General features: G+C 42.3%; 1 protein-coding gene across 1 annotated transcript in view; it reads right to left on the bottom strand.

Annotated features, from left to right (window-relative positions):
• ABHD12 (abhydrolase domain containing 12, lysophospholipase) overlaps positions 1-26509 on the bottom strand; it is a 60540-nt gene that overhangs the window by 32106 nt on the left and 1925 nt on the right. Inside the window, exons 2-3 of the mRNA XM_038395663.2 lie at positions 5583-5707; positions 1884-1989 (exon numbers count right to left, since the gene is read on the bottom strand). Coding sequence (XP_038251591.1) covers positions 1884-1989; positions 5583-5707 — 231 coding nt within the window. The remainder of the gene's footprint in view (positions 1-1883; positions 1990-5582; positions 5708-26509) is intronic.

A 26509-nucleotide genomic window follows, 5' to 3' on the forward strand; every position in this document is an offset into this window, starting at 1 on the left:
GCTGTCACCTGCGCCAGGCTCAGGGGATTTTGCCATGAAGGTGCTGCCACTGCTTGCAGGGAGCTGTCCTGCTGAGGAAGGGAGGTGGTAGGAAGTCCTGCATCTGCCTGGGCATTTGAGAAAGGCCTGGGTCTCCAAGAACAGGCACAGACCTCCATGAAGGCCCTCAATCAGCAGGGAAGATGCAGGAGACAGCGTCTCATTTCCTCTCTCAGCCTTTCCTGCCAGGCTGCATTCCATCTGAGCAAGCAAGGGTACAGAAAGAGTCCCAGCTACCAAGGAGAAAGAAAATCCTTTCTGCCAATAAAGGCAGACCCTGACTGCCTGGAGATTCTAAGCCATATTTTCCCCCTTCTCTTTCTTCTTTAAATTTGCTCTGCAGAAGGAAGGAGCCGGTCTGCCTGCAGCTGAAAAGGCAGACAAAATCTGGCGGTTTCTCAGACAGGGAGCCACATGTCCCCATCTTTGGTTGACAGATTTGGTCTGCCGGCAAGGATGCACAGCTCAGACTATGCAATGTCATGGATCTGTGGACCTCATTACAAATAAAGAATTATATGTTATAGGCTATTATTGCACCATTCAGAAGAGGATACTCCTTCCAATCAGTTCAAGTTTGAAAGACCCCCATCTTGTCACTGTATCAGTGTGATGACACACAAACTACAATACAAACTCAAACAGACTCCCAGGATTCATCAATTTGACTTCACTGGGTGGATCATTAAAAACTAGCCCCATCTCACCCCATCCCCCATGAGCTGATACAGTGCCTAACCTTTCTTTAGTGGTTGCTACTCTTACATACATCTCAACTCTGTAGTGAGTATCAGGGTGTAGCCGTGTTAGTCTGTATCCACAAAAACAACAAGGAGTCAGATGGCACCTTAAAGACTAAGATTTATTTGGGCATAAGCTTTCGTGGGTAAAAACCCACTTTTCCATGCGTCTGAAGAAGTGGGTTTTTTATGCACTAAACTTATGTCCAAATAAATCTGTTAGTCTTTAAGGTGCCACCGGACTCCTCATTGTTAACTCTGTAGTGATCTCTCTTCTTTTTAAGACAGAGGGAACTTTCTTCATGGTTATAAAAAATTAGAAAAAAAAACAGGTGCAATGAGAGAGAATAGAAAGCTATCAGTAAAGGTAGATGTTCAAAACTAGCTCACTAGACTAGTCATCTTGAATGCTGAACAGCTCAAAAAAAGTTTATGCAGCACCAGTCACATCATCTGTAAGCCTCAGATGATGCACTGAGAACACAAGAAGCTGCCTATAGTCAAGCACCTTAAATTCTTCTCCATGAGCTAAAAAGTGGCAACTGAATTTCAGTAAAAACAACAACAAAACACAAAATTGATTTGTGTTGGTTAGAATATGAGCAAAGCCTCTTCATTCCCCCACTCTCTAGAGAACATTTTTCCTCCCACACTCTGAATATTCTGATCCTCCATTTCTACATTCCACTGCAATGATTTTACAAAACTGAAGAACACGAAGACATGGATGATGAGCAAACCTCTAATTCATCAGCTCGCCTCCACAGTCCAGGGACATGACCTGTCTAGCAATGCAGGGCAATATCTTCAAATTTCCAAATTAGAAAACTTCCCTGCATTCATGATCTGTCTGTGTTTCACATGCTGCTAAAACTTAGTTCAGTTGAGGTCCAGAGATTTACATACCATTTAGCATGAACTCTGCCCCTAAGCTGAGAAAGATACACACATGCACAGATGAGAGTAAGCAATGGTCATGACCATTGACTAGAAAGACAATTGTTGAGAGACAGGGTTTCTACACTGGGATCCAAAGTACTATCTCCACACTAAGGATACAGAGGACATGCTAAGGGATGTCAGGGGGAGCATAATTTTACATACCAGACTCCAATGGTTACATCCTCCTCGGGCTGAAGGTAATAATTATAGGTGTGGTTTAAGCCTTGATCCTGTGGCCTTTTCAAGTCAATGAAATATGGAACCCTCACTGAAACACAAAGGAAAGAGCGAAAGGTCAGAAACTTGAACTTTTAAATTCTATTTTCTTGCAAGTCAACACTGCTAATTGCAATACAACTCTAAAACCCGTCCAAAAAACGGCAACATGTTTGGAGAACAATTTTATATTTGTCTGTTGTGCCAAAAAGACCTTTTGTCGCAGGTGAAAATGGGTAACTGGCTACAAGTACTGGGAAGGTATAAGCATCAAGGAGGGAAAAGAATTGCTCAGAATGGTACAAACAGGTATAACTAGAAGTAATGGGATGAAATGAGGGAAAAGGAAATTCAAGGAGCTTTTCCTGATATTCAGCCTCACGGTGGAGAGCTATTAAATTGGGAGCAGTCTTTCAAGTGGAAGCCCTGTAACTTGAGACATAAAAATTAGACTGGGAAAAGCACTGTTTTTTAATTTTTATATTTACATAAGAACGGCCAGGCTGGGTCAGTCCATCTAGCCCAGTATCCTGTCTTCCAACAGTGGCCAATGCCAGGCACCCCAGAGGGAATGAACAGAACAGGTAATCATCAAGTGATACACACTCAGAATCTTTGTCAAGGTAGATTGATTTAAATCAAAATGATTTAAAATCACTAATTCTAATCACTATTTAAATCAGCAATTAGGAAACCCTGATTTAAGTAACTTATGGCTTTTTTTAAGCATTTGTACTTTTTAGTTATTTTCCTAAAGAAAGATAGTAATTCACTGGTAATCATTAAAACATTTTAATTTGCAACTAAATATACGCTTTACACTAAATTTGAGACTTCTTTTTGCTAAGCAAGAGGATATGCTAAATCTATACATAGTTTGATGCTTCTTTTTGCTTTTTCGCTTTACACATGTTAACTACTGCGTTGGGAGTGACTTAAAGGACTAATACTGTACAGAAAGAAGAAGTTCCCCTCAGACAGGTATTCCATAATTTCCCATTACAAGGTCTCTTGTGCCTCTCTCTGAAGCACCTGGAGTTAGTGCGTCTAGGGCAGAGTTTTGTCAGTACAGGTCCTAGTCAGAGGTGTGGGTGTGGTCGGGAAACAACCCCCCCCATCCATATACCCACACATAGGCCAATGCTGGCAGAATCCTCTGCCTCGATGCAGCTATCAGAAGAATGCTTCTGTCAGCACAACCTTGTTCTGGAAAGCAATGTTACTAGGCCAACAGAAAAACTCCTTGTCAGTATAAGCTGCATCTACACGGTGGGCTCTGGTGGTATGCTATGCTGGCAAAGCATTTGTAGCATAGACAAGGCTCGAGACAGTAACAAGACTAAGCAGACTGCTGATCTGATAATATGGAAAATCCTATGCAGTAGTATTTGCAGCACTTGAAGTGATGGTGTAAATGTGCCACTGACGAGTCACTGTTTCTTCTGCTACAGCCAGTACATTTTCCTAAAAATGCTTTTGGTGAGGAACTGCAGTCTGGAGGACTAATATGCTGTCAACAATTTCAACTGTTTTCAATTGAAATAGGATCTTGATCATCTGAATACTCTCCATATGCATCTTTAATAATCCCTTTACAGATTACATTCTATTTTGTTTTCTTTTCCCACAGGTATAGTCTTTGATCATTTCAGATTAAGAGGCTAATTGGAGTTTGGCTGCTATATCTATATAAAAACATACTGTTACGCACAATTAGCATTTAAGCCATAAACTCGAAGAGGCTACCTGCCTCCTAATTCACAAAATCTATAAAAAGGCACATCCTTCACAAACCATAACTGGATAGGGGGAACAAATATCACATCAGTTAAATTTAGTTAAATTCATCATCTGGACCCATGGAAAAGAAGCCCTTGAGGAATTCCACCATGATTTCAACAATTTCCATCCCACCATCAACCTCAGCCTGGACCAGTCCACACAAGAGATCCACTTCCTGGACACTACGGTGCTAATAAGCGATGGTCACATAAACACCACCCTATATCGGAAACCTACTGACCGCTATTCCTACCCACATGCCTCTAGCTTTCATCCAGATCATACCACTCGATCCATTGTCTACAGCCAAGCTCTACGATATAACCGCATTTGCTCCAACCCCTCAGACAGAGACAAACACCTACAAGATCTCTATCATGCATTCCTACAACTACAATACCCACCTGCTGAAGTGAAGAAACAGATTGACAGAGCCAGAAGAGTACCCAGAAGTCACCTACTACAGGACAGGCCCAACAAAGAAAACAACAGAACGCCACTAGCCATCACCTTCAGCCCCCAACTAAAACCTCTCCAACGCATCATCAAGGATCTACAACCCATCCTGAAGGACGACCCATCACTCTCACAGATCTTGGGAGACAGGCCAGTCCTTGCTTACAGACAGCCCCCCAATCTGAAGCAAATACTCACCAGCAACCACACACCACACAACAGAACCACTAACCCAGGAACCCATCCTTGCAACAAAGCCCGTTGCCAACTCTGTCCACATATCTATTCAGGGGATACCATCATAGGGCCTAATCACATCAGCCACACTATCAGAGGCTCGTTCACCTGCGCATCTACCAATGTGATATATGCCATCCTGTGCCAGCAATGCCCCTCTGCCATGTACATTGGCCAAACCGGACAGTCTCTACGTAAAAGAATGAATGGACACAAATCAGATGTCAAGAATTATAACGTTCAAAAACCAGTTGGAGAACACTTCAATCTCTCCGGTCACTCGATTACAGACCTAAGAGTGGCTATCCTTCAACAAAAAAGCTTCAAAAACAGACTCCAACGAGAGACTGCTGAATTGGAATTAATTTGCAAACTGGATACAATTAACTTAGGCTTGAATAGAGACTGGGAATGGATGAGTCATTACACAAAGTAAAACTATTTCCCCATGGTATTTCTCCTCCCCACCCCGCGCCCCACTGTTCCTCAGATATTCTTGTTAACTGCTGGAAATAGCCTACCTTGCTTGTCACCATGAAAGGTTTTCCTCCTCCCCCCCTCCCCCCGGCTGCTGGTGATGGCTCATCTTAAGTGATCACTTTCCTTACAGTGTGTATGATAAAATCCATTGTTTCATGTTCCCTGTGTGTGTATATCAATCTCCCCTCTGTATTTTCCACTGCATGCATCCGATGAAGTGAGCTGTAGCTCACGAAAGCTTATGCTCAAATAAATTTGTTAGTCTCTAAGGTGCCACAGGTACTCCTTTTCTTTTCACATCAGTTAAACAAATTCAGAGCTTCTTAATTCACAGAAGTGTTTCTATTTGCTAATTATTCTGGGCAGTTCGCACCATGGAATTTTGATGGACACCAAAAATACAGCTGCCTCACATATGAAAAAGCAGCCAACACCTTATGCCTTAGTTGGCTGAAGTACAACGGCCAAAGGATTTTTCCAGCTTTTTGGCCCAGGACAAAGAAGAGAGAACCAATACACATTTGTCACACATGGATACAATTAACATACACAAGTAGGAATACAAATACAGTGTCTGATTTGCTAAAAAATTTTAAAAAGCAACTCTGGCAAAAAAAATAGTTTTATCAGCTTCATTTAAAAAAAAAAAAAAAAAAAAGAGAGAGAGAGAAAAAAGATATGAGCACTTACCAAAATTTAGGAAGACCAGCTTCACCTGAATAGCAGGACAAAGTTTCACTAGAAATGGAACGGCTATGTATACTCCCAACAACCAGATTAACAACTTCCGTAATCGGAACCACAATCCATATCGCCTGTAAGGGAGGAGAAAAGAAAAATAAGATGTCTGAATATGGCTTTGCTTTATGAAGCAAATTTCACGATCAATTCTCACTGGGAACTATGAGTGTTCAGCAGGCCACTTATTTAGGTGCCTAAGGATGGATTTTGACACTTAACTTTATACAGCCATTCCTTAAAAAAAGGACAGTATATTTCTATAATATACATGCACATAAAGGAAATAAACAAAGCAGCCATATTATTTAGACTGATAACATCAGGACAGGAAAGTAAGAGATGCAGCCCAAAGAACAGAACAAAAGATTTCCACAGCTTTTATTTTTTCTGCTGACTTTCCAGATTTCCGAGACTGTGGTGGGGAGGAGGTAGTTTGCGTAACACTGCTGCTCTGATCTTTGCTTGAAACATATTTGAGTGCATTTCTTGTTGGAATCATTAAGAGACAGATTCTGATCTCAGTTACTTTGCTGTACATCTAGAATAACTACTTTGAAGAAAGATACACTGAAGTCAATGGAGTTGCACCACATTCATTGCAGTGTAATGGAGCAGACCTTGACTCTAAAATAGCAAATCCCTGGGATTACACAGTTGTCTTACATACATACACACACTTACAAGTTAAATGAACAAACAACAAATCATTGTTTAGAAAATCTTGAATTACCCAAGTGAGTTTATCTATAATCATTTATTTATTTTACTGAATCCAAACAGATGCCAGGCACCTTACAGCAGAGTGAGATAGTCTTTTGTCCCTGCCCTAAAGAGTTTACAATCTAAATAAGACAAGAAACAAACAAAATAAAGGGGTGGAGGAGGAGAGACAGTGGACAGGGTAACAAGATTACTCAAGGCCTAGTTTATTATTTATTAAACTCTGATAATTATGCTTGGCACTGTACTAGGCACAGAAGACTACATATTTCAGAGTAGCAGCCGTGTTAGTCTGTATTCGCAAAAAAGAAAAGGAGTACTTGTGGCATCTTAGAGACCAACAAATTTATTTGAGCATAAGCTTTCGTTGAAAGTTAAGCATCCGATGAAGTGAGCTATAGCTCATGAAAGCTTATGCTCAAATAAATTTGTTAGTCTCTAAGGTGCCACAAGTACTCCTTTTCTTTTTTTTTGAGAAGACTACATAGTTTCTGCGGTGAAGAACATGCACTATAAATAAGGTAGCAGTTTAAAAAAAATCACTGGTATCCTTTTAAAAGAAGAATCAGGCTGTATATTTCTAGATTGGTAAAAACTACTCATATCCTTTAAGTTTTTCCTGCCTTAATTTTGATAGCTTTCCTATACCTGACATATAATCTAATGCAGGGGTGGGCAAACTACGGCCCGCCGGACCGTCCTTCCCGGCCCCTGAGCTCCCGGCCAGAGAGACTCACCCCCGGCCCCTCCCCCACTGTCCCCCCCTCCCGCAGTAATGCCACCACATGGGCAGCGCAGCTTGCACCTGCTCACCTCCTAGGCTTTCAAATAAGCCTGTCCTGCTGCTCTGAGCGGCAGGGTAAGGGTAAGGGTAAGGGTAAGTTGGATAAGGGACAGGAGGCCCTGGGGAGCAGTCAGGGGAAAGGGGAGGTTGAATGGGGCAGAGGTTTGGGGGAGGGGAGTGGTCAGGAGACAGGGAACGGGGGGGTTGGTTGGGGGTGGGGTCCTGGTGGGCAGTTAGGGACGGGGGTGTGGATAGGGATTGGGGCAGTCAGGGGACAGGGGGGTTGGATAGGGTGTGGGGTCCCCAGGAAGGGGTGGTAGGGGACAAGGAGCAGGGGGGGTTGGATGGGTTGGGAGTTCTGGGGGGGGGCAGTCGGGGATGGGAAGTGGGAAGGGGCAGACAGGGGGCAGGGGCCAGGCTGTGAGGGGAGGCACAGCCTTCCCTACCCAGCTCTCCATACCGTTTCACATGTAGCGGTTACTCTGAAGATGCACAAGGACAGATCTTTTGAGTTAAGTGTTGTCATTTTTCCAAGGTCACTTTTAAAAAATAAACACACTTAAAAGGCATGGAAGACAACATGACAAGCTAAAAGTTATATTCTGCCCAACTAAGAGGATATTTATTATTTAATACAGGAAATATTTCTATACAAATAACAGGAGGACAAAGGTTTCTTATATGAGATCTCTGATAAATCTGGGCTGAGCTTTGAACAGCTTCAAAGTAAATACAACTTCCCACAAAAATTTGACTTATATTTGCAAACCATTTTTCCCCAGAGTATTTTCTAAGAAGATGCCAACTCCAACAAATAAGATCTTCAGACCCTGAATATCTTCTCCTCAAAAACAAGTTATTAGACACTAAAACAGTATATACACAGTATTGCATTTATAAATATTTTGTTGATGAACATCCACTAGCCAGGTGCAGTGGAGAAACCAGCCCAGACCTTAATCAGTAATGCCTAAAATCCAAATAAAATTCTTCATGCCATTCAGATTTCCTTGCTCTGTACCGACAGATGGTTGTAAAGCTGATATACCAGCAAACTATGTTCCATATACTGAGGACAAAGTGTAACTAGTCCTCAGTACCTGGAACTGTCTGCATATAAAAGCAGAAGTCAGCTCTTACAAGATGCTATTAATCTCATATTAGCTGTTTATAGGAGTTGACACAGAAAATGTGCCGAAAGTAGAGCTAAATGCCGTAACACTGAAAGACTGGGAAGAATCAAATCCCTGGATCTCTTTTCCAGCTCTATCACTCAAAATGTTTCTCAAGTAATTTTAAATATTCCTCCAACTAGCCCATATCCTGAATGGTTCAACAGAAAGCAGGTTTAAATTCTGGGTCCTCCTGTCCAAAACTCTGCAATGAAGAGATGAACAAGAAGCAAAACTTCCATTACATTTCCAAGCCTTACCCCCCGTTGCCATATTCTCTAGATATTAGGAATGAGGAAGGGAGTGAGCTGGTGGGGGTAATGTGGAAAAATGAGGGAAGGGGAATGGTAACTGAGCAGGGGACTAGGCATTAAGTTGGCCCCAAAACACACTGTGTCGACATCAGAGCACAAGCTCCATAATTGGCCAGTTATTTTCTGCCCATTTGCATCTGACGTGCTAACCAACCCTGCTTCTGGACAACAGAAGAGAGCAGAACCACCCACATGGGCTCTGGGTTCTTGTGGTAGTGATAGAACCCACTAGTCTTGCCTACCTACAAGGTGGTCATGCTTGAGAGGAGCCTATCAGCTGTACTCCCTTACCCTCATACACAACCAACTGGAACCTTGATAGAAGCCTTATGGGTTACCCTGGACCAAAGCCCTGAAGCAGGGCCTTGTGGGCACACGGGACCCCAGTAACAAGCGAGTATTGCAAGAATGAGGAATCGGTCAGCACTATGCTCAGTTGATGAGGCAACTTATGGTGTGGGACGCCATCAGGTGGTCGAGGGACATCTATCTAGAACACATCACCAAACATCGGCAATACTGGAGTGCCAATGAGAAGCAAAGTCGAGAAAGTAACTGACAAACTTCCCTGATACATTGTATTTTCTAAGGGACAAAAAAGAAAAGGAGTACTTGTGGCACCTTACAAAATAAATTTGTTAGTCGAGCATAAGCTTTCGTGAGTGACAGCTCACTTCATCGGAAGTGAGCTATTGCTCACGAAAGCTTATGCTCAAATAAATTTGTTAGTCTCTAAGATGCCACAAGTACTCCTTTTCTTTTTTGCAAATATCTAAACTGTGTCATTAAATTTATTCACCTAAATTTTGGTTATTACAGATGATGTACTATATGTATCTTATGACTTCTAAACCAAACTTTGTACTTTTGGATAACCTAAGCACTACACCCAGATGTATAGGTACTCTTTCCCTAACCTGTGTGTTATATAATTTTAACTTTAGCTTTAATAAAAATTTTAAATATTACACATCCTCAAAACAACAAAAATCCCTCCTCACCCCAAACATTTTAAATGTCATGTAACCCTTCTTGAAGTTGTGAGGTTTCAGATGGCTTACAGCATAGCTAAGTTTTTAGGATCAGAGGGGTAGCCGTGTTAGTCTCTATCCACGAAAACAACCAGGAGTCTAGTGGCACCTTAAAGACTAACAGATATTAGTCTTTAAGGTGCCACCAGACTCGTCATTGTTTTTAAGTTTTTAGGCCTCTCCTTTTAAGTTATATTTTTAGGGATCTGCAATAAAAAAACGGTTGCTCTTATTTTATTTTATTTTTTTTTAAGTCTCCTGTTTCTCTCATTTGAGTGCTCTGTCAGTGTAACGGAATTTTTCAACTTTCTCTCCTCTCACACTCAAGGAGTTACTTTGCCATCAACCACCTACTCACCAAGGATAACTGTATGGATTAGTGCCAAGGACTGGTTGTAGGAGGAAAAAGTATTGGGGGTGGGGGAGAGGAACGAGTTGTTCTGGGGCCCAAATCCTGATCCTACTGAAGTCAATTGGAGTTTTGCCATTAATTTCAAACAGAATGGAATTTAGCCCTAAGGTTGTAGGACAGAATCCTGGACAGCTAATATACTGTTCAAGATGACACAAGAAAGAACTCTGACCCACACTCAAAATTGAGCAAGCTACAGTTTTAAGAACAGTCAGGTTACAAAAATAGTTTGACATGCCCCAGAGTACTTACGTTAATAAAAACAGAGAAGTAAAACATTGATGATTGTGCATTTATCTGTCACAGTCAGAGCACATCAATATCTTTCATTTCCCCTTTTTGGGGAGCAGAACTGAACTGAACCACGTCTTGGTTTGCTCAGCCACCCGTTCCAAATACTAATTGTTAATGTCACATTACACCTTAGTCATTAGGAGGATGCCTGTTTAAAATGTAACCAGGCAAGAAAGCCTCAATCCATCAATAGTTATAACCACTCTTCTTCCATGGACATTAAATAGATGGTACCACACTGAAGTATGGAAATGTTGAAAATTGTACGAGTGAAATAAGCAATGTAACTAAACTAGCTATTTTCTTGCTTTGCAATATATCCACACCAAGAGAAAAGATTTCCATACTGACTTTTCTCCAACACCTTAAACTCCACTCAGAGATCAGCGGGCTGCCAGTGCAGGTCTCAGACTTTGCACTGGCGTCACATGTGCCAAGCAAGATGCTCTGCTCAATAAGTGAAGTGCTGGACTCTGCACCAACTTCAGCCTCCACACGAGTCCAAGGCATAGTCCCATGCAGAGCACACTGCAATCGCCTAATCTTGAGGTAACAACAGGATGGACAATAGTGGCAAGCGTCCACATGGAGAAGGAAGGGTTGCAACCGCCTTGCCAGACACAGCTGAGAAAAAGCGGACTGGGTCACTGCTGTAGAGTGATTCTCAAATAGCAGCCAGGGGTGTTAAAATCTCTCCTCAACGTGGACTGTGGTAACTAATGGCAGACGTAATCACAGCAGTGGGCTTTACCTCTGCCATCTCTTCCAGTTACTTTCTATAATCCACCATCACCTTACTCTCATCTGGCCTGAGCTTCAGCCAACTTGCTCTTGCGTTTGCCCCAGTCTCAGCTAGACACTGGCTGATGCTCTTAACTGCATCACACAAGCCAGAGAGAGACAAGAGTTAGGTGGCCTCAGCATATTGAGTACACTGCGCCCCAGGCCTCCTTACTAGCCCTCCTACCAGCTCCGTACACAATACGATTACCAAAGAAAGAGATACCTACAGTCCATAGAAGAGAGATTCTAAATGTTTTACAGAAAGTCAGGTTTAGGGAGGAATAAGGCTGCAAACTCCTTTAAGAAAAACATTCAGAGAGACCCAGATCCTCCTGAAGTATTTAGGCAACCAATTTCCATTGATTTTACTGGGAGCCAGATGCCTAAATACCTTTAAGGATCGGGCCTGGTTAAAGTTATTAGTGTCAGTTTCAGGCCAACTGCACCTGTAATCCCCCTCAGTTGTTTCTCAAGAGCACCCACTCCTCATGGCTCCTCAGCTGTCACCTTTCTTGGGCTGAGACCCACGTCTCTCCCTCCTGACCAAAAGGTTTTCCAGGCGGTACAGTTCTCTGCCTGCCCTGCAATAGCCCCAGCAAGCCAGACTGTCTAAAGGACTAATGTCTGCACTTTGCTCTCCCTCCAGGCTATGCCCAGTGTACTGCCTGCAGTTACAAGTTATACCACTGCTCTTTATATGCGAACACATTTATTCTTAAGGGGAAAGTGTTACAGAGAAAACATTAGAAACCAATAAAAGAACCTACACACATGCTAAAAAATCTTACACAAAGGTCACCCTCAGCTCCAACCTCAGGCTCTGGTAGGCATCTGTCCTTTGAGACCCATAACTGGGTTTTCCCCATGGTTACAAGTTCATAACTGTATCAGATTCTGAACCAGAACTCAGACTGGACCGATAAGCCTGGTCCTTTGCATAGGTTGGGCCTTTGGAACAGGTAATCAGACAATCACCCCTTTCCTCATGATATAGCTTCAAAAGGCTGAGTTTTTCCATAACTGGAGACGGGAATCTGCATTAAACTCTCCCTGAGTATTTCCCAGGAAATCTACACCACACTTGTCGTCACCAAAGATCCATTCTTGTCCGCGCAATTTCAGTATAATTCTTTGAACTTCCTGGCCTCACATCACATCTCCAGGCTAGAGAGGTTACATACAGCCCCACCCCACAATATACATAAACTTTGCATAAGTTACAATATGGTTTTTCAAGGATATTGCAGGAAATTACCTTATCTATCACATTTAGTCCCTTTTGGTATTCTACAATAGTCACTCAGTTCCAGATCACCTCTAAATTAGTAAAAGTAACCTGAAAAAGTCACAAACAAATCCTCCATCCTCTTGAAGGTAACAGAAATAAGAATAGAAAGTGTGGCAATATAATTAAAATAAATCAACATAATATGTTGAGTGTACAGTACAGACAATAGCAACATTATTCTCCGTTATATGAGTCTAATTCACATTAGTGTTGAGGGGAATTATGCATATGTCACAAGAAAACTACTGCCCTAAAAAACTTGGAAGAAGAACTAAGCAGATGCTACAGTTATTTTAAGTGCTTAGCACTGACATAGTACATTGCAAACACTTAATAATTGCACCCAAGGGTGGTTGCAACAATGAATATTTGGGATCGAAACCAGGCCTGGGGATTAACAGTTTAAGGTTGTTTACTTTCCTTTAGCTCATCTTGTGCAACACAGATCTTGTTTATATACCAGAACTGCTCCTATGTGAAATGATAGTCTTAAATGCTAGGAACATCTTTGCTCCAGCATTCCCTAGGATAATGCTTTACACATTTTTCTCCATTCCATTACCACTTATGAAATCATATATCACATGTAACAGGATTTAAGACGATTTTGTAGAGTAGCTTTGTTTTTTTCTGGTACTGCTGTGCTGAAAGAACCAGCGTCTCTTCACAATTTTTTGCTACATTCTGCAAATTCTGAGCTTCCATTTAAAAAAAAGTCAAAAGCATCTTTTTTCTGTTATGAAATCATAGAAATGTAGGGCTGGAAGGGACCTTGAAAGATCATCAAGTCTAGCCCCCTGAGATGAGGCAGGACCAAGTAAACCCCCAGACCAATCCTGTTCTTAAACACCTCCAGTGATGGGGAATCCACAGCCTCCCTTGGAAGCCTGTTCCAGAGCTTAACTATCCTGAGAATTAGAAAGTTTTTCCTAATATCTGACCTAAATCTGCCTTGCTGCAGATCAAGCTCATTTCCTTTTGTTCTTCCTTCAGTGGACATGGAGAACAATTGATCACAGTTCTCTTTATTACAGCCCTTAACATATTTGAAAACTTATCCAATCCTGTCTCAAACTTTTTTTTCCTCAAGACTAAAACAGGCCCAGTGTTTTTAAAACCTTTCCTCATAGGTCAGGTTTTCTAAGCCTTTATCATTTTTCTTGCTCTAAACTGGACTCTCCAGTTTGTCCACATCTTTCCTAAAGTATGGCACCAGAACTGGATAGAATACTCCAGAAGAGGCCTCACCAGTGCCGAGTACAGCAGGACAGTTACCTCCCATGTCTTATATACAACACTCTTACTAATACACCACAGAATGATATTAGTCTTTTTTGCAATTGCATCACATTGTTGACTCATATTCAAGTTGTGATCCACTATAACCTCAGATACTTTTCAGCACTATCACCACCTACCCAGTTATCACCCATTGTGTAGTTGTACACCGGACCCTCACTAGAATGTGGGATTTGGGATCCATGCGTGGTATTGTGTTAACACAGGGACCGCGTTAAAATGAATTCCAATTAAAGTAATTAAATTTGGGATCCATGGCTGTGACCGCGTTATATGTGAATTCGCGCTACATAGATGAGCATTCTAGCGAGGGTCTGGTGTAGTTGATTTTTCCTTCCTAAGTGTAAGATTAAACATTTATCTTTATTGAATTTAATCTTTTTGATTTCAGACCAATTCTACAATTTGTCAAGATCATTTTGAATTCTAATCCTGTGCTCCCAAATCTTTGCAATCCCATCCAGTTTGGTGTCATTCACATGTTATAAGCATACTCTCCACTTTATCATCCAAGTCATTAATGAAAATACTGACTAGCAATTGACCCATGACTGACTGCTGCAGGACCCCACTCAATATGCCCTCCCAGTTTGACAGCGAACCACTGATAACTACTCTTGTCCCTACATGCTTTCAACCAGCTGTGCACCCACCTTATGTTTTCTAGATGAAATTATCATTTCCCTAGTTTGTTTAGGAGAATATTATGTGGGACTGAGTCAAAAGCCTTCCTAGAACCAAGATCTCTCAGATCTACTGGTTTCCCCCTATCTACTAGGCCAGTAATGTGTCAAAGAAGGAAACTGGGTTGGTTTGAGATGATTTGTTTTTGACAAATCCATGCTGGTTATTCCTCATAACCCTATTATCCTTTTGGTGCTTACAAACTGAATGTTTAATAATTTGTTCCAGTATCTTTCCAGATATTGAAGTTAGATCTGACTGGTCTGTAATTCCCGGGGGTCCTCTTTATTCCCCTTTTAAAAGATAGGTACTATGTTTGCCCTTCTCCACTCTTTGAGAGTTTATGGGGGATGGTGAGGTCCCAAAACATAACTGCTAACTATTCTGAGACTGGTTCAGCTAGTTCCTTAAGTACCCTAGCATGAATTTCATCAGGCCCTGCCGACCTGAATACATCTAACTTAGCTAAATATTCTTCAACTTGTTCTCTCCCTGTTTTGGCTTGTGTTCCTTGCCCCTCGCCAATATTAATTGCGTTGAGTATCTGATCACTGTTAACCTTTTCAATGAAGGCTGAAGCAAAACAGGCATTAAACACCTCAGCCTTCTTGATGTCATCAGATCTCCTTCGCCCCACTAAACAGAGGGCCTACACTTTCCTTCCTTTCTCTTGCTCCTAATGTAATTAAAGAATCTCTTCTTCTTGTCTTTCATGTCTCTTGCCAGGTGTAACTCATTTTGTGACTTAGCCTTTCTGATTTTGTCCCTACACACTTGTGCTATTCTTTTGTATTCCTCCTTAGCACTTTATCCATATTTCCATCTTTTGTAAGATTCCTTTTTGATTTTCAGGTCATCAACGAGCTGCTGATGGAGCCATAATGGCCTCTTACTATTCTTCCAACAGTAATCTCAGACAGAGGACCTTGATGGGGACCTGTTCTTTTTTGGAGCTGGCTCTCTTCGTCCCCATCTGGACTGGCAAGTTTGTGCGCATTAAAGCAGCTTTGCGCGCGGTAACTCCCGAGGTGTACACACGGCCAAGCCACTTAGTGCGCAGAAACTGCGCAGATGCAGCACTCTTAAAAAAAAAAAAAAAAAGCCACCTTGACGAGGCAACCAGTGCCCGTTGCTTACTGGTATAGCCTCCTGACAAGAAAGGCAATGTCTGAAGCCCGACAAACCAGGCATGCCTCCCAGGATCAGACAAGTCTCCCAGAGTGAAGAGAGGGGGGAAAAAATTCTCTCACCTAAAATTAACCAACTATTCTAAACACTAACCTACAACTAACTGCAATAAAAACAGAAGGCAGAGTATGCGCTAGGAAGACACACTCGAGTTGCATCTCAGGCCAACGCAGTGGAGAAGGAACTGAGGACTGTTTGTCCGCACACCCCTACGTAGTATCAGTGTCTGTCACAAGACGACATAGGATGTATATGCAGGCCAAATGGACACTGCTAGCTAGAAATCTCCACTCAAGTGCTCAAGAGATGCATGTACACCTCAAGCAGAGCTCCCATAGGGACATTGCTTGAAAAAGAGGAAATACACTATGCTCAGCATCTAAAAAGAAGTGTAATGCTATTGCTTTGACTCCTCCTCCGAGGTACAGCTGCTGCCTACAGGTTCTACCCATTCAGGTCAGCAAGTATACTAAATGGTGCCAAAATATTACATAGACTGTAAGTCAGCTAACTACTTTCAGAAAGTAGTTCAGACACCCTCTGCAACTGACTTGTTTACAAACAGTCAGGCTTTGAAACAATTGACAAGCACATGTTCTTAAAGGCTGCAAAGCCAACTAAATAGCAAACATAGAGCTAACTTACAGAGCTGCCAGCACTCAAAGCCTTCCAACATAGGATTATTTTATTTTATTTTTAAAAACCAGGAAAGTTCATCTGCTCCTGCTTTTCATATTTTCCTTACCTGAAGCCAGAATTCTCACACATCCATAGCACCCTAGGACTGAAAGGGACTTTGAGAGGTCATCTAATCCAGTCCCCTGCACTCATGGCAGGGCTCAGTATTATCTAGACCATTCCTGACAGATGTTTGTCTAACCTGCTCTTAAAAATCTCAAAAGATGAAGATTCCACCTCCCTAGGCAATTTATTCCAGTGCTCAACCATCCTGACAGTTAGGACGTTTTTCCTAATGTCCAACATAAACCTCCCTTGCTGCAATTTAAGCCCATTGCTTCTTGTCCTATCCTCAGAGGTTAAGGAAAACAATGTTTCTCCCTCCTCCTTGTAATAACCTTTTACATAACAGTTTTCAAGTATGTTCCCGCTCAGTCTTCTCTTTTCCAGACTAAACAAACCCAATTTTTTCAATCTTTCCTCAGAGGTCGTGTTTTCTAGACCTTTAATCATTTTTGTTGCTCTTCTCTGGACTCTCTCCAATTTGTCCACAACTTTCGTGAAATGTGATGCCCAAAACTGGACACAATACTCCAGTTGTGGCCTAATCAGCAAAGAGTCTAGCAGAAAATTTACTTCCCGTGTCTTGCTTACAACACTCCTGTTAATACATCACAAAATGATGTTTGCTGTTTTTGCAACAGCGTTACACTGTTGACTCATATTTAGCTTGTGGGCCACTATGACCCCCAGATCTCTTTCCGCAGTACCCCTTCCTAGGCAGTCATTTCCCATTTTGTATGTGCAACTTCCTAAATGGAGTACTTTACATTTGTCCTTATTGAATTTCATCCTATTTATTTCAGACCATTTCTCCAGTTTGTCCAGATCATTTTGGATTTTAATCCTATCCTCCAAAGCACTTGCAATCCCTCCCAGCTTCATATGGTCCACAAACTTTATAAGTGTACTCTCTATGCCATTATCTAAACCATTGAAGAAGATATTGAACAGAACCGGACCCAGAACCGATCCCTGCGGGAATCCGCTTGTTATGTCCTTCCAGCATGACTGTGAACCACTGATAACTTCTGTCTGGGAACCGTTTTCCAATCAGTTTTGCACCCATCTTATAGAAACCTAGATGGAGCTACATTTCCCTAGTTTGTTTATGTATTGTAAACAAAGCTTTAATATCATAGAATACATTTTAAAATATTAACCAAAACACTGATTAGCCAGAGGCCCAGCTACCATTACCAAGGTTCCTCAGACAACAAAAGTCCAGCACATGCATGTTCAAGTACTAGGAAAAGGCAGGATGCTGGCATTTCTACAAAGAAGTTGCCCCAGACCCTGCCTGGGAGCACTGTCCTTTGGCTAGTAAGTGTCTAATAAATTTAAGCCCAACTCTGGTAGCTGGAATGGAGAATGTACTTTCTTCTCCAGTAAGATACCTTCCCTCTCTCCCCCTGCAAACTTACCAGTACTCCAGCTTCCATTTAAGCCCTTACAAACCCATCAACAGCTCCAGTGACTGTCTCTGCTGATTTCAGAGTAGCAGCCGTGTTAGTCTGTATTCGCAAAAAAGAAAAAGGAGTACTTGTGGCACCTTAGAGACCAACAAATTTATTTGAGCATAAGCTTTCGTGAGCTGTTGCATCCAATGAAGTGAGCTGTAGCTCACGAAAGCTTATGCTCAAATAAATTTGTTGGTCTCTAAGGTGCCACAAGTACTCCTTTTTCTTTTTTGTCTCTGCTGATGTTCACATCTTTCATAAACAGCAGCAGAACAAAACTGACATGATTTTAAGCTTTACTACTGCCCAAATCAGCTGTGAAATTAATCAGAGCATTTTATTTTAACTCTGCTGAGACTCAGGAAAGCTCTGAACAACAGTAACACTGGATAGCTGTCTGTCACAAGCTTTAGCAAACAACATAGCTTCTATTCATGTTTGGAAAGTTTTTTTCATACCTTTGAGTGTCAGAAGTTTATGGAAAAGGACTTGGATTTGTTTCCAAGTGAAAGGTAGTTCTGCAGATAATGATGGCTTAGGTTCCCCTTCCTCCAGGGAGGAAAAAGGTTTCCTACTTTCAACTTGTAAGTGGATTTTTCAAGCCCTCTTACAGAAGCTCTTCCATACTTGATGAAGAGTTAGGGCTTGTCTACATGAGGAAGTTGCTCCACAATAAGGCAGGGTGTATTTAAAGTGCTATAGCTATTCTGGAATAACTCCCCCTGTGGAGACTTATTCTGGAATAAGAGTGTCCACACAAGGAGTTATTATAGAACAGTTATTCTGGTCAATTTTCCCCTTATAAGCCCAAATTTCAACAAAACAAAACCAAATGCCCGATATTACCCCTCTTTAGTTTAATCCAAAATTTTTAGAAGAGTTTGAGGAAAACAAAACAAGAAAATAGGTCAGTAATACTTTGGTGAAGATTCACTGATATGAGAGTTAGAAGGAACCTTAAAGGAGAAAGGGCATATCTGAATTTCAGCCTTAATGGGCACTCATCAGCCCTCCAGATAAAGGTGCAGATGAACTTATTGGGGAAGTATTACTCCTGGGGACATTCTGTGCCAAAAAATTAAAAATTCTGTGCACGATATTTTAAAATTCTGCAAATGCTATTTGTCAAAATAACACTAAATAATTATGCCAGTTTCAATTATTTTTTTTATTTCAAAATACCTGTCAGCAACAGGTAACAATACAGACACGCACAAAAAATCCCCCAGAAGTAGAAAGTTAAAGAAACCCCTATGACAACCCAATTCCTGTTTCTCTGCCCCCTTACCCCCTCCCAGTGCCCAGCCGGGGGACCAAACACCCACATCCCCTCTCCCCCAGAGCCCAGCTGCAGGGCCCCCCCCTTGCCCAAACACTCATCCTCCTCACCCCCAGAGCCCAGGGATCCAGAGGGAGAAACAGCCTGATGCTCAGTCCCAGGCTTGCATGGAGTTTCCTGCACGCAGCTGTCTCCTTCCCTCAGGGCATGCTGGGAACTGCAGCTGTCAGGAACCCTTTAGCTCCCTCCCTCTTCCATCCTCCCCCCTGCCGGCAGTGTCTTCTATGCATGAGGTGGGCTCTGCTGGGTCCAGCAGCCCCTAGGGGCAGCCAGCAGCACATTTCTGTGGGAGAAAGGAAATGCTGCGCACACAATGTTAATTTCTGCAAAATTCTGCATTGCGTAGTGGCGCAGAATTCCCCCAAGAGTAAAGTATGTGCTGACCTTAAAAGCAGTCACAGTTCAAAAGAGATGAACTTATGTAGCTGGTATCAACAAACAAACATTTAACTTGAAAATCCTGTTTCCATCTGAAAACGTTATACTTACTACTGTTGCAAGAAACACCTAACAACTCTATATGAAAGAAAAAAAAATGTTTCCAGTTTGTTTACTCTGTATTTGACAGCACTGCGTATAATCAGTGGCACAGCTTTGTTGATGATCATTTGCACTTTCTGTCCCACAAACTAACCTGACAATATTACTCATGTCCTGTTCTGGAGAAAGCTTGTGTGTGTGTTCTTCCCCCGGCTCAGCAAGAGGGTGTTTCCTAGTAGCAGCAGCAAAGCTGACATGGAAGAGGCAAAAGGCAAGCATGTACATAAAAAGAAGGGGGAGAGGGTGTGGCCCATGCCTGTTTAGTGGCATTGCTTTTAGACCCACACAAAAGACCCTTATAAACACAGGAGAGGGAACCTGAAAAGCCTTTAATTTTTTTTAATTCAAAAATTTGGAAGTATCAGAAAATTAATGTTAAATTAGTCTGCTCCAAAAAATTCAAGTTGCCAATGTCATTTTACATACTCAAAATTACACAAAGCTTTGAAAAAGAAAATCAGAGGGTAGTACAAAACTAAATTGTCCAAATTTTGACCAAATGATCACCGATACCTATTTCCCAAATACCATTCATAAGGAAGAGAGCTGGGAGTGAGGGATGGATGAAGAACACCCTTTCCGCCTTCCAGTTATGATAAGTGCAATAATAGGATGTGACACCTCGCTCAAATGTCCTTCACTTCAATCCCAAAGTTCACACAAATGTGGTGTCCACTCACTATTAGAACGTATCTATATCAGAAATAATCATGAAACAGAAGTTAAAGACAGTTATTTACACTGAAGGAATGCATCCCACAGGGTGCAAGTTTCCTTTACAAACAATTTTTGTATTCGTCATTCTGGGTCTCTCTCATAAACTGTTTCCCACATTTGAGAAACATGGGAGGAGAGAAGAGAGGAAAGGTAATTGTTTAAAAATATATTTTATATATTTATTTCAGTAGTTTGACAGAATTTTGGTTGGGGAAGGGAGGAAGCAATTGTAGCATTTTTTAAATTAAGATTTGATAATATTAAGTTAAAGGCCTTCCTATTAACCCACAATATGATTACCACCCAAGTGAAATTCTTCAACCATTTATTAAGGTCAGGTTCTGGTTATTAACTCAGTCAGGAAGCACTCTGAAATTACCATTCTAATAAAAACATAATAAAGGAACAAACAGAGAAGGATATCTGACAAGAGAATCAAGTGACCATTTTAAAAGTATAACATTTCTTTGATTACTGATGCTACATTAATATGGTTTAAAATTAAGTGGTGCTTTTGCTTAACATTTATAAAATTGTTTCTAATCTCCAATACAATTTGGAGTCAGAAGAATCAAGTCCACACTTTGTAAGTTTATCACTATATTGCTTTATCAGTGTTATTTACATTTTTAAAGGGTTGGGGGCAAAATTGTTTTGTAACATACCAATCTTCAGCAGTCTTGAAGATCCTGCTTTTAAACCAGCCAGCACAGGAAGTAGTTTAGATCTTAAAGTTAAAATTATGAGACCTTTTGTAGATAGAGAGATACCAAGAACTTAGATCATGCTGCAATGGCATAACCTACACTTGAATGTTCCAATGTTATATTTCATAATTATGGCTACTGTTTTCAAAATCATTCATTAATTTTTTGTGCCTGAACTAAGAAGAAACTGATTGATTTTCAGAGGTGCTGAAAATTTCTCAAGGTAGGAACACAGGAATTGGAGGTCCATAAAATTAGTGAACACTTACGAAAATGTGATTGTATAATATTAAGAGTTTTAGTATTTCCATATACTAGTCAAAGAATTCAAGCGTTGATTACATACACTTATTTCTTACCTTCTGAAAAGCAACATCTACATTACCACTAAAAAAAGGTCACATCAACTACAATATACAACCAAACCACACAAATCTTATCCAAAAGTACACAACCATTTTCAAATGTATACTCATAATATGCTACAACAAAATAGCTAATTAAACAGGTGTTTGTGCACTTCAGTGTGATTCTCCATTCTGGGATGTATGCACACTGAGTGGCAGCATGAACTGAAACAGAGGGACAGAAACGTTACTAGTATGACCTAACATACTGATGGTGGTAGGCTACTCCTTGTAGATTGGTACTGTATTCTGCAAATGTTACCTAAATTTATGATTACTTTGCTGTTTAGTACTTATGTTGCTCTGAAGATGTACACTTGAGCAACCTTAAATGCAGTGAATCCTGTTTGGGAAGCCCAGGCTAACAGGGTGCTACTACTTTAAAGTCACCATTCACTAGCACTGTAAACAAACACAACTGGCATTACTGTCACAGTCTAGTGCATTCCAGATTCATAGGATCGGCCATATGGTCAACCTTTGCTGTAGAGTTGAGCAACAGTCTAAGCTATTATTTTAAAAGTAAAGATCTTTAGTGTTTATGCAGGAAAGGTTAAAAACATTAACTTAGTCTAACCAATGTGTTGTTTTCCTGAGTCTGCAAACAGAATAAGGGCTTGTCCTACAAAATTAAGTCCACTTTATCTAATTCAACCTCAAGCCTCTGATTTAAGTCGACTGTGTGTGACCACACCATGCTCATTGTCTCAATGGAGTGTGTCCTCACTAGCAACGCCTGCATCAATGCACAAAGCAGTGCAACATGGGTAGCTACCCTAAAGTGCAAGTTGCTGTAGTGTTTTGGGAAGTTTGTGCAATGCCTCATGGGACCAACATTGTTGCAGGGGAGAATGGGAACATTGCGTCGGCATCCCACGATGCACCGTCCTCCCTCCCTCATATCAGCGGCAAACAACCCAGTGGTTTTCGTGCCTTAAAACCCCATGCATATGCCATAACCCCAGAAGCACAGAGCCTGCTCAGTTGTGCACTCTTGCTGTGAGCATCTCAAACACCTCACGCCTTCTCCTGCAGTATTTCCAGAGCCAAAGTAGGATCCACCACGCGGAACATAGCAATGTCCTGCAAGCAGCCCTGCTGCAAGCCATTGAAAAGAAAAAAAAAAAAAAACAAAAAAAAAAACAACCCAATTCAGAGTTGCTGCTGGCAGTCACAGAGCAGCTGCACTCTGCTGAGCGCCATTTCTGGCCCCACGAAACAAGCACTGACTGGTCGGACCGCACCGTTTTGCAGGTATGGGATGATGAGCAGTGGCTGCAGAACTTTCGAATGTGGAAGGCCACCTTCCAGGAATTTTGTGCAGAGCTTTCCCCTGCCCTGCAGTTCAGCAACACAAAAATGAGAGCTGCTCTGACAGTGGAGAAGCGAGTGGCGATCGCTATTTGGAAGCTTGCACTGCCAGACAGTTACCGGTCAGTAGGGAATTAATTTGGAGTAGGTAAATCAACCTTGGGAGCTGCTGTGCTCCAAGTGGGCAGGGTCATTAATTGACTTCTGCTATGAAAGGTAGAGAGAGTCTGATAAGTGTGCAGGACATAGTGGATGGTTTTGCCGCGATGGGTTCCCTAATTGCGGTGGGGCAATAGATGGCACACATATCCCCATCTTGGCATCAGACCAGCTTGCCAAAGAGTACATAAAACCGAAAGGGATAATTTTCAATGGTGTTGCAGGCACTGGTGACTCACAGGGGGCGTTTCACCAACATCAAAGTAGGATGGTCAGGAAAGGTTCATGATGTGCACATCTTTAGGAACTGGGGTCTGTTCGAAAAGCTGCAATCCGAGACTTTCCTTCCAGACCACAAAATGAACATTGATGACATTGAGATGCCTGTAGTTATCCTGGGGGACCCAACCTACCCCTTGCTCCCATGGCTCATGAAGCTATACACTGGCTGTCTGGATAGCAGCAAGGAACGGCTCGACTATAGGATCAGCAAGTGCAAAATGGTGGTTGAATGTGCCTTTGGTTGTTTGAAAGGGTGCTGGAGAACTTTACTAACAAGGTTGGACCTTAGTGAAGAGAAAATCTGCATGGTTATAGCTGCCTGCTCTATAATGTCTGTGGAAAAAAAGGGGGGAATTTTCCACAGGAGTGGACAATTGAGGCAGATCACGTGGCAGCCATTTTTGAGCAGCCAGACACCAGGGCAATAAGAAGAGCATAGCAAGGGGTGCTGTGTATCCACAAGGCTTTGAAAAGCCATTTCAATAATGAGTCACAGTAACGTGAGCTGCTTGTCTGCATTGTGCATTCCCAAAGCTTCACCTGCCTTGTATCACGGTCCCTGTAAAGCCCACCCCATGCCAAAGCCCACTGCTTCTATTCAATAAAAACATTTATTTCTCAAATCCATTTACTTTATTTAACATACATAAGTAAAGAGGGAGAACAAAAAAAAAAAAAGTTAGCCTTGGGGAAAAGGGGTTATGAAGTTGGAACAGGAGAAACATTTTCAGCGGTGTAACATAACACCACATTCTAGACCATCAAAGGTCCGTGAATGGGCGCCTTCTGTTCCTTGTACCCTACCCCTGAGTTAAGTGGAAGGGATAATGGACTTTTTGCCCACACTTCATGGAACACTTGGGGGTAGGGTGATTCTGCACCAGGTGATGCTGGCTGACCACCAGGGTCTCTACTCTCCTACTTCTGTTCCTGCAGTTCACCCAGACTCCTCAATGTCTGATTTGTCCCTCATAATCCGAAGCATCTCATCTTGCACCGCACACTCATGCTCATGGGAAGCTTTTCTGCTCTCCATGTCCACGTCTAACTTCTCAGACAATGAAATCCTCCATGCTCTCAGTTCTGTGTCAGCTGTCCCAGAGGCGTTCATTATCTCGGTGAACACGTTCTCCCGCGTTCTCTTTCTCCTCCTTCTAATCAGCAAAAGTCTGCTTTCAGGTGTTGATGACACGCCAAAGGACACATTTCCAGCTGTCAGTCATGGGAAAAAAGAAAGGTACTATTGTACATGCATAAAATGTTTCCATAGCAAGGACATTTTCATTAAAAAAATCAAAACAAAAATTACACTAGGTGCAAGCCATAATCAGAACCCACAACTGTTCACTGTGCCAGCCATGGCGAGTAGCGACCCCCGCCACCCCGAGTCATAGGTGACCAGACTTTTAATGAAGTTTATGGCATGCTCATGGTGGGAGCAGAGGTAGCTAGTTGAACAATTGCCCCTTCCCATAGCACCAAAGGAAGCTGTTTACAAACAGGGCGGAGGGGGAACGTTTTCACTCCCAAATTACGGAATCTCACAGGTGGTGAGAATATCAGCCATTAAATTACTTACTGACCCATGCCGAGTATAGTAAAGGCACATTAACGGCCGTGTGGTTTGGCGATCCGGAATGTGGGGTGGGGTGCCTTTTTTTCCGCCCCCCTTCCCTTTCTTGTAAGCGCACTTTTAATGAGAACTTCCCCCGTATCACATAGGGTCACCGAGGGGAAATCAGTCTCCTGAGAGTAACAGAGGTGAAAAGGAAGGAGATGCTGGTCTTTATATTGCTATGCTGTTTTTTGCAATATTGCTATTGCTACTGCAACGATGCCAGCAAATTAATTCAGCAGTAGTGTGGGAAAGTGTCCAAGAAATAAGACTGCCCTGCCCAGAAACCTTCTGCAAAGGATTGCAGAGTACCTCCATGAACGTTTCCTAGAGATATCCATGGAGGATTCCCAAGCTATCCCAGTCCACATAAAAGTCTTTTCCGGGGGAGTAGCTGGAGCGGCCTCTTGTAAGCAGAGAGCCACAGCACTTCGCTTTTTCTTCACAGTAATCATGCAATACCACAGAATGTGTGTGCCCGCTAAAGTTTAACTGGACTTTGATTGTAACTGTATACTCCCCACAGGTGCCTTCCCTGACATCACAGTCAGCCACCATGATGTCCTACGACCCACAGCGCTCCAGGATTAAAAATATTTCCTGGCTCTCCGGGAGACTGGATCCACCACTTGCCTGTCTCCCATTCTCCTCCTCCTTCTCATCCACCATATCGTTCTCCCTGTTGTCCCTAGACTCACACCTGTGAGGTGTCCATGTTGCTTGTGGGGGTACTGGTAGGGTCACCCCCAAGAATCGCATACAGCTCGTTGTAGAACCGGCACGTGTGGGGTTCAGCACCAGAACGACTGTTTGCCTCCCTTGCCTTCTGTTACGCTTGGCCAAGTTCTTTTATGTTCACACTGCACTGCTGTCTGTCCCTCATGTAGCCCTTCTCCCCCATTTCACAAGCGATCTTTGCACAGATCATAGCGTTTCTTCTGCTGGATTGGCACTCTGCCTCCACAGACTCTTTTCCCCACAGAGCAATGAGATCCATCACCTCCTGTGCAGGCCAGGCTGGAGCGCGTTTGGGGCGTGTAGTCTCTATGATCAGCTGTGCTCAAGCTGGCATGTTCCCAATGCTGATCAAACAGGAAATGGGAAATCAAGAATTCCCGGGGCTTTAGCAGGGGAGAGTCTGTTCCCTGTGTACCTGGCTGCAGTGCAGCAGAGTTGAGAATGATCTCCAGAGCGGTCACAGATGAGCATTGTGGGACACCACCTAGAGGCCAATTAAGTCGAATTACACAATGCTGCGTCTGCACTACCTCACAGTCGAGCCATGAAAATTGAATTAAGCGCTGCGCCTCTTGCGGAGGTGGATTACAGAAGTTGACATTAGAGGCGATTTATGTCAGCATAAAGGACCCAATATTGTGGACGCATGCATTAACAGGTCAACTTAAAGCGGCTTCCTTCAACCCAACTCTAGTTTAGAGCAGGTCTAAGACAAGAAGTTTGAGAAATGTGGACTTCCACATTCGCCTCCAAAATCATACTGACTCTGAAATCTATCACTAACATTTTGGTGGTCATTAACTATTTCAGCGATGACTATTTAATTAGGAACATGCTGCTAATATGCTTATCCCACAATTCCAAACTGTCTGACACACCTTCCCAGAGTCCAGA

Source organism: Dermochelys coriacea, chromosome 3, assembly GCF_009764565.3.
Source record: "Dermochelys coriacea isolate rDerCor1 chromosome 3, rDerCor1.pri.v4, whole genome shotgun sequence".
NCBI lineage: Eukaryota > Metazoa > Chordata > Testudines > Dermochelyidae > Dermochelys > Dermochelys coriacea.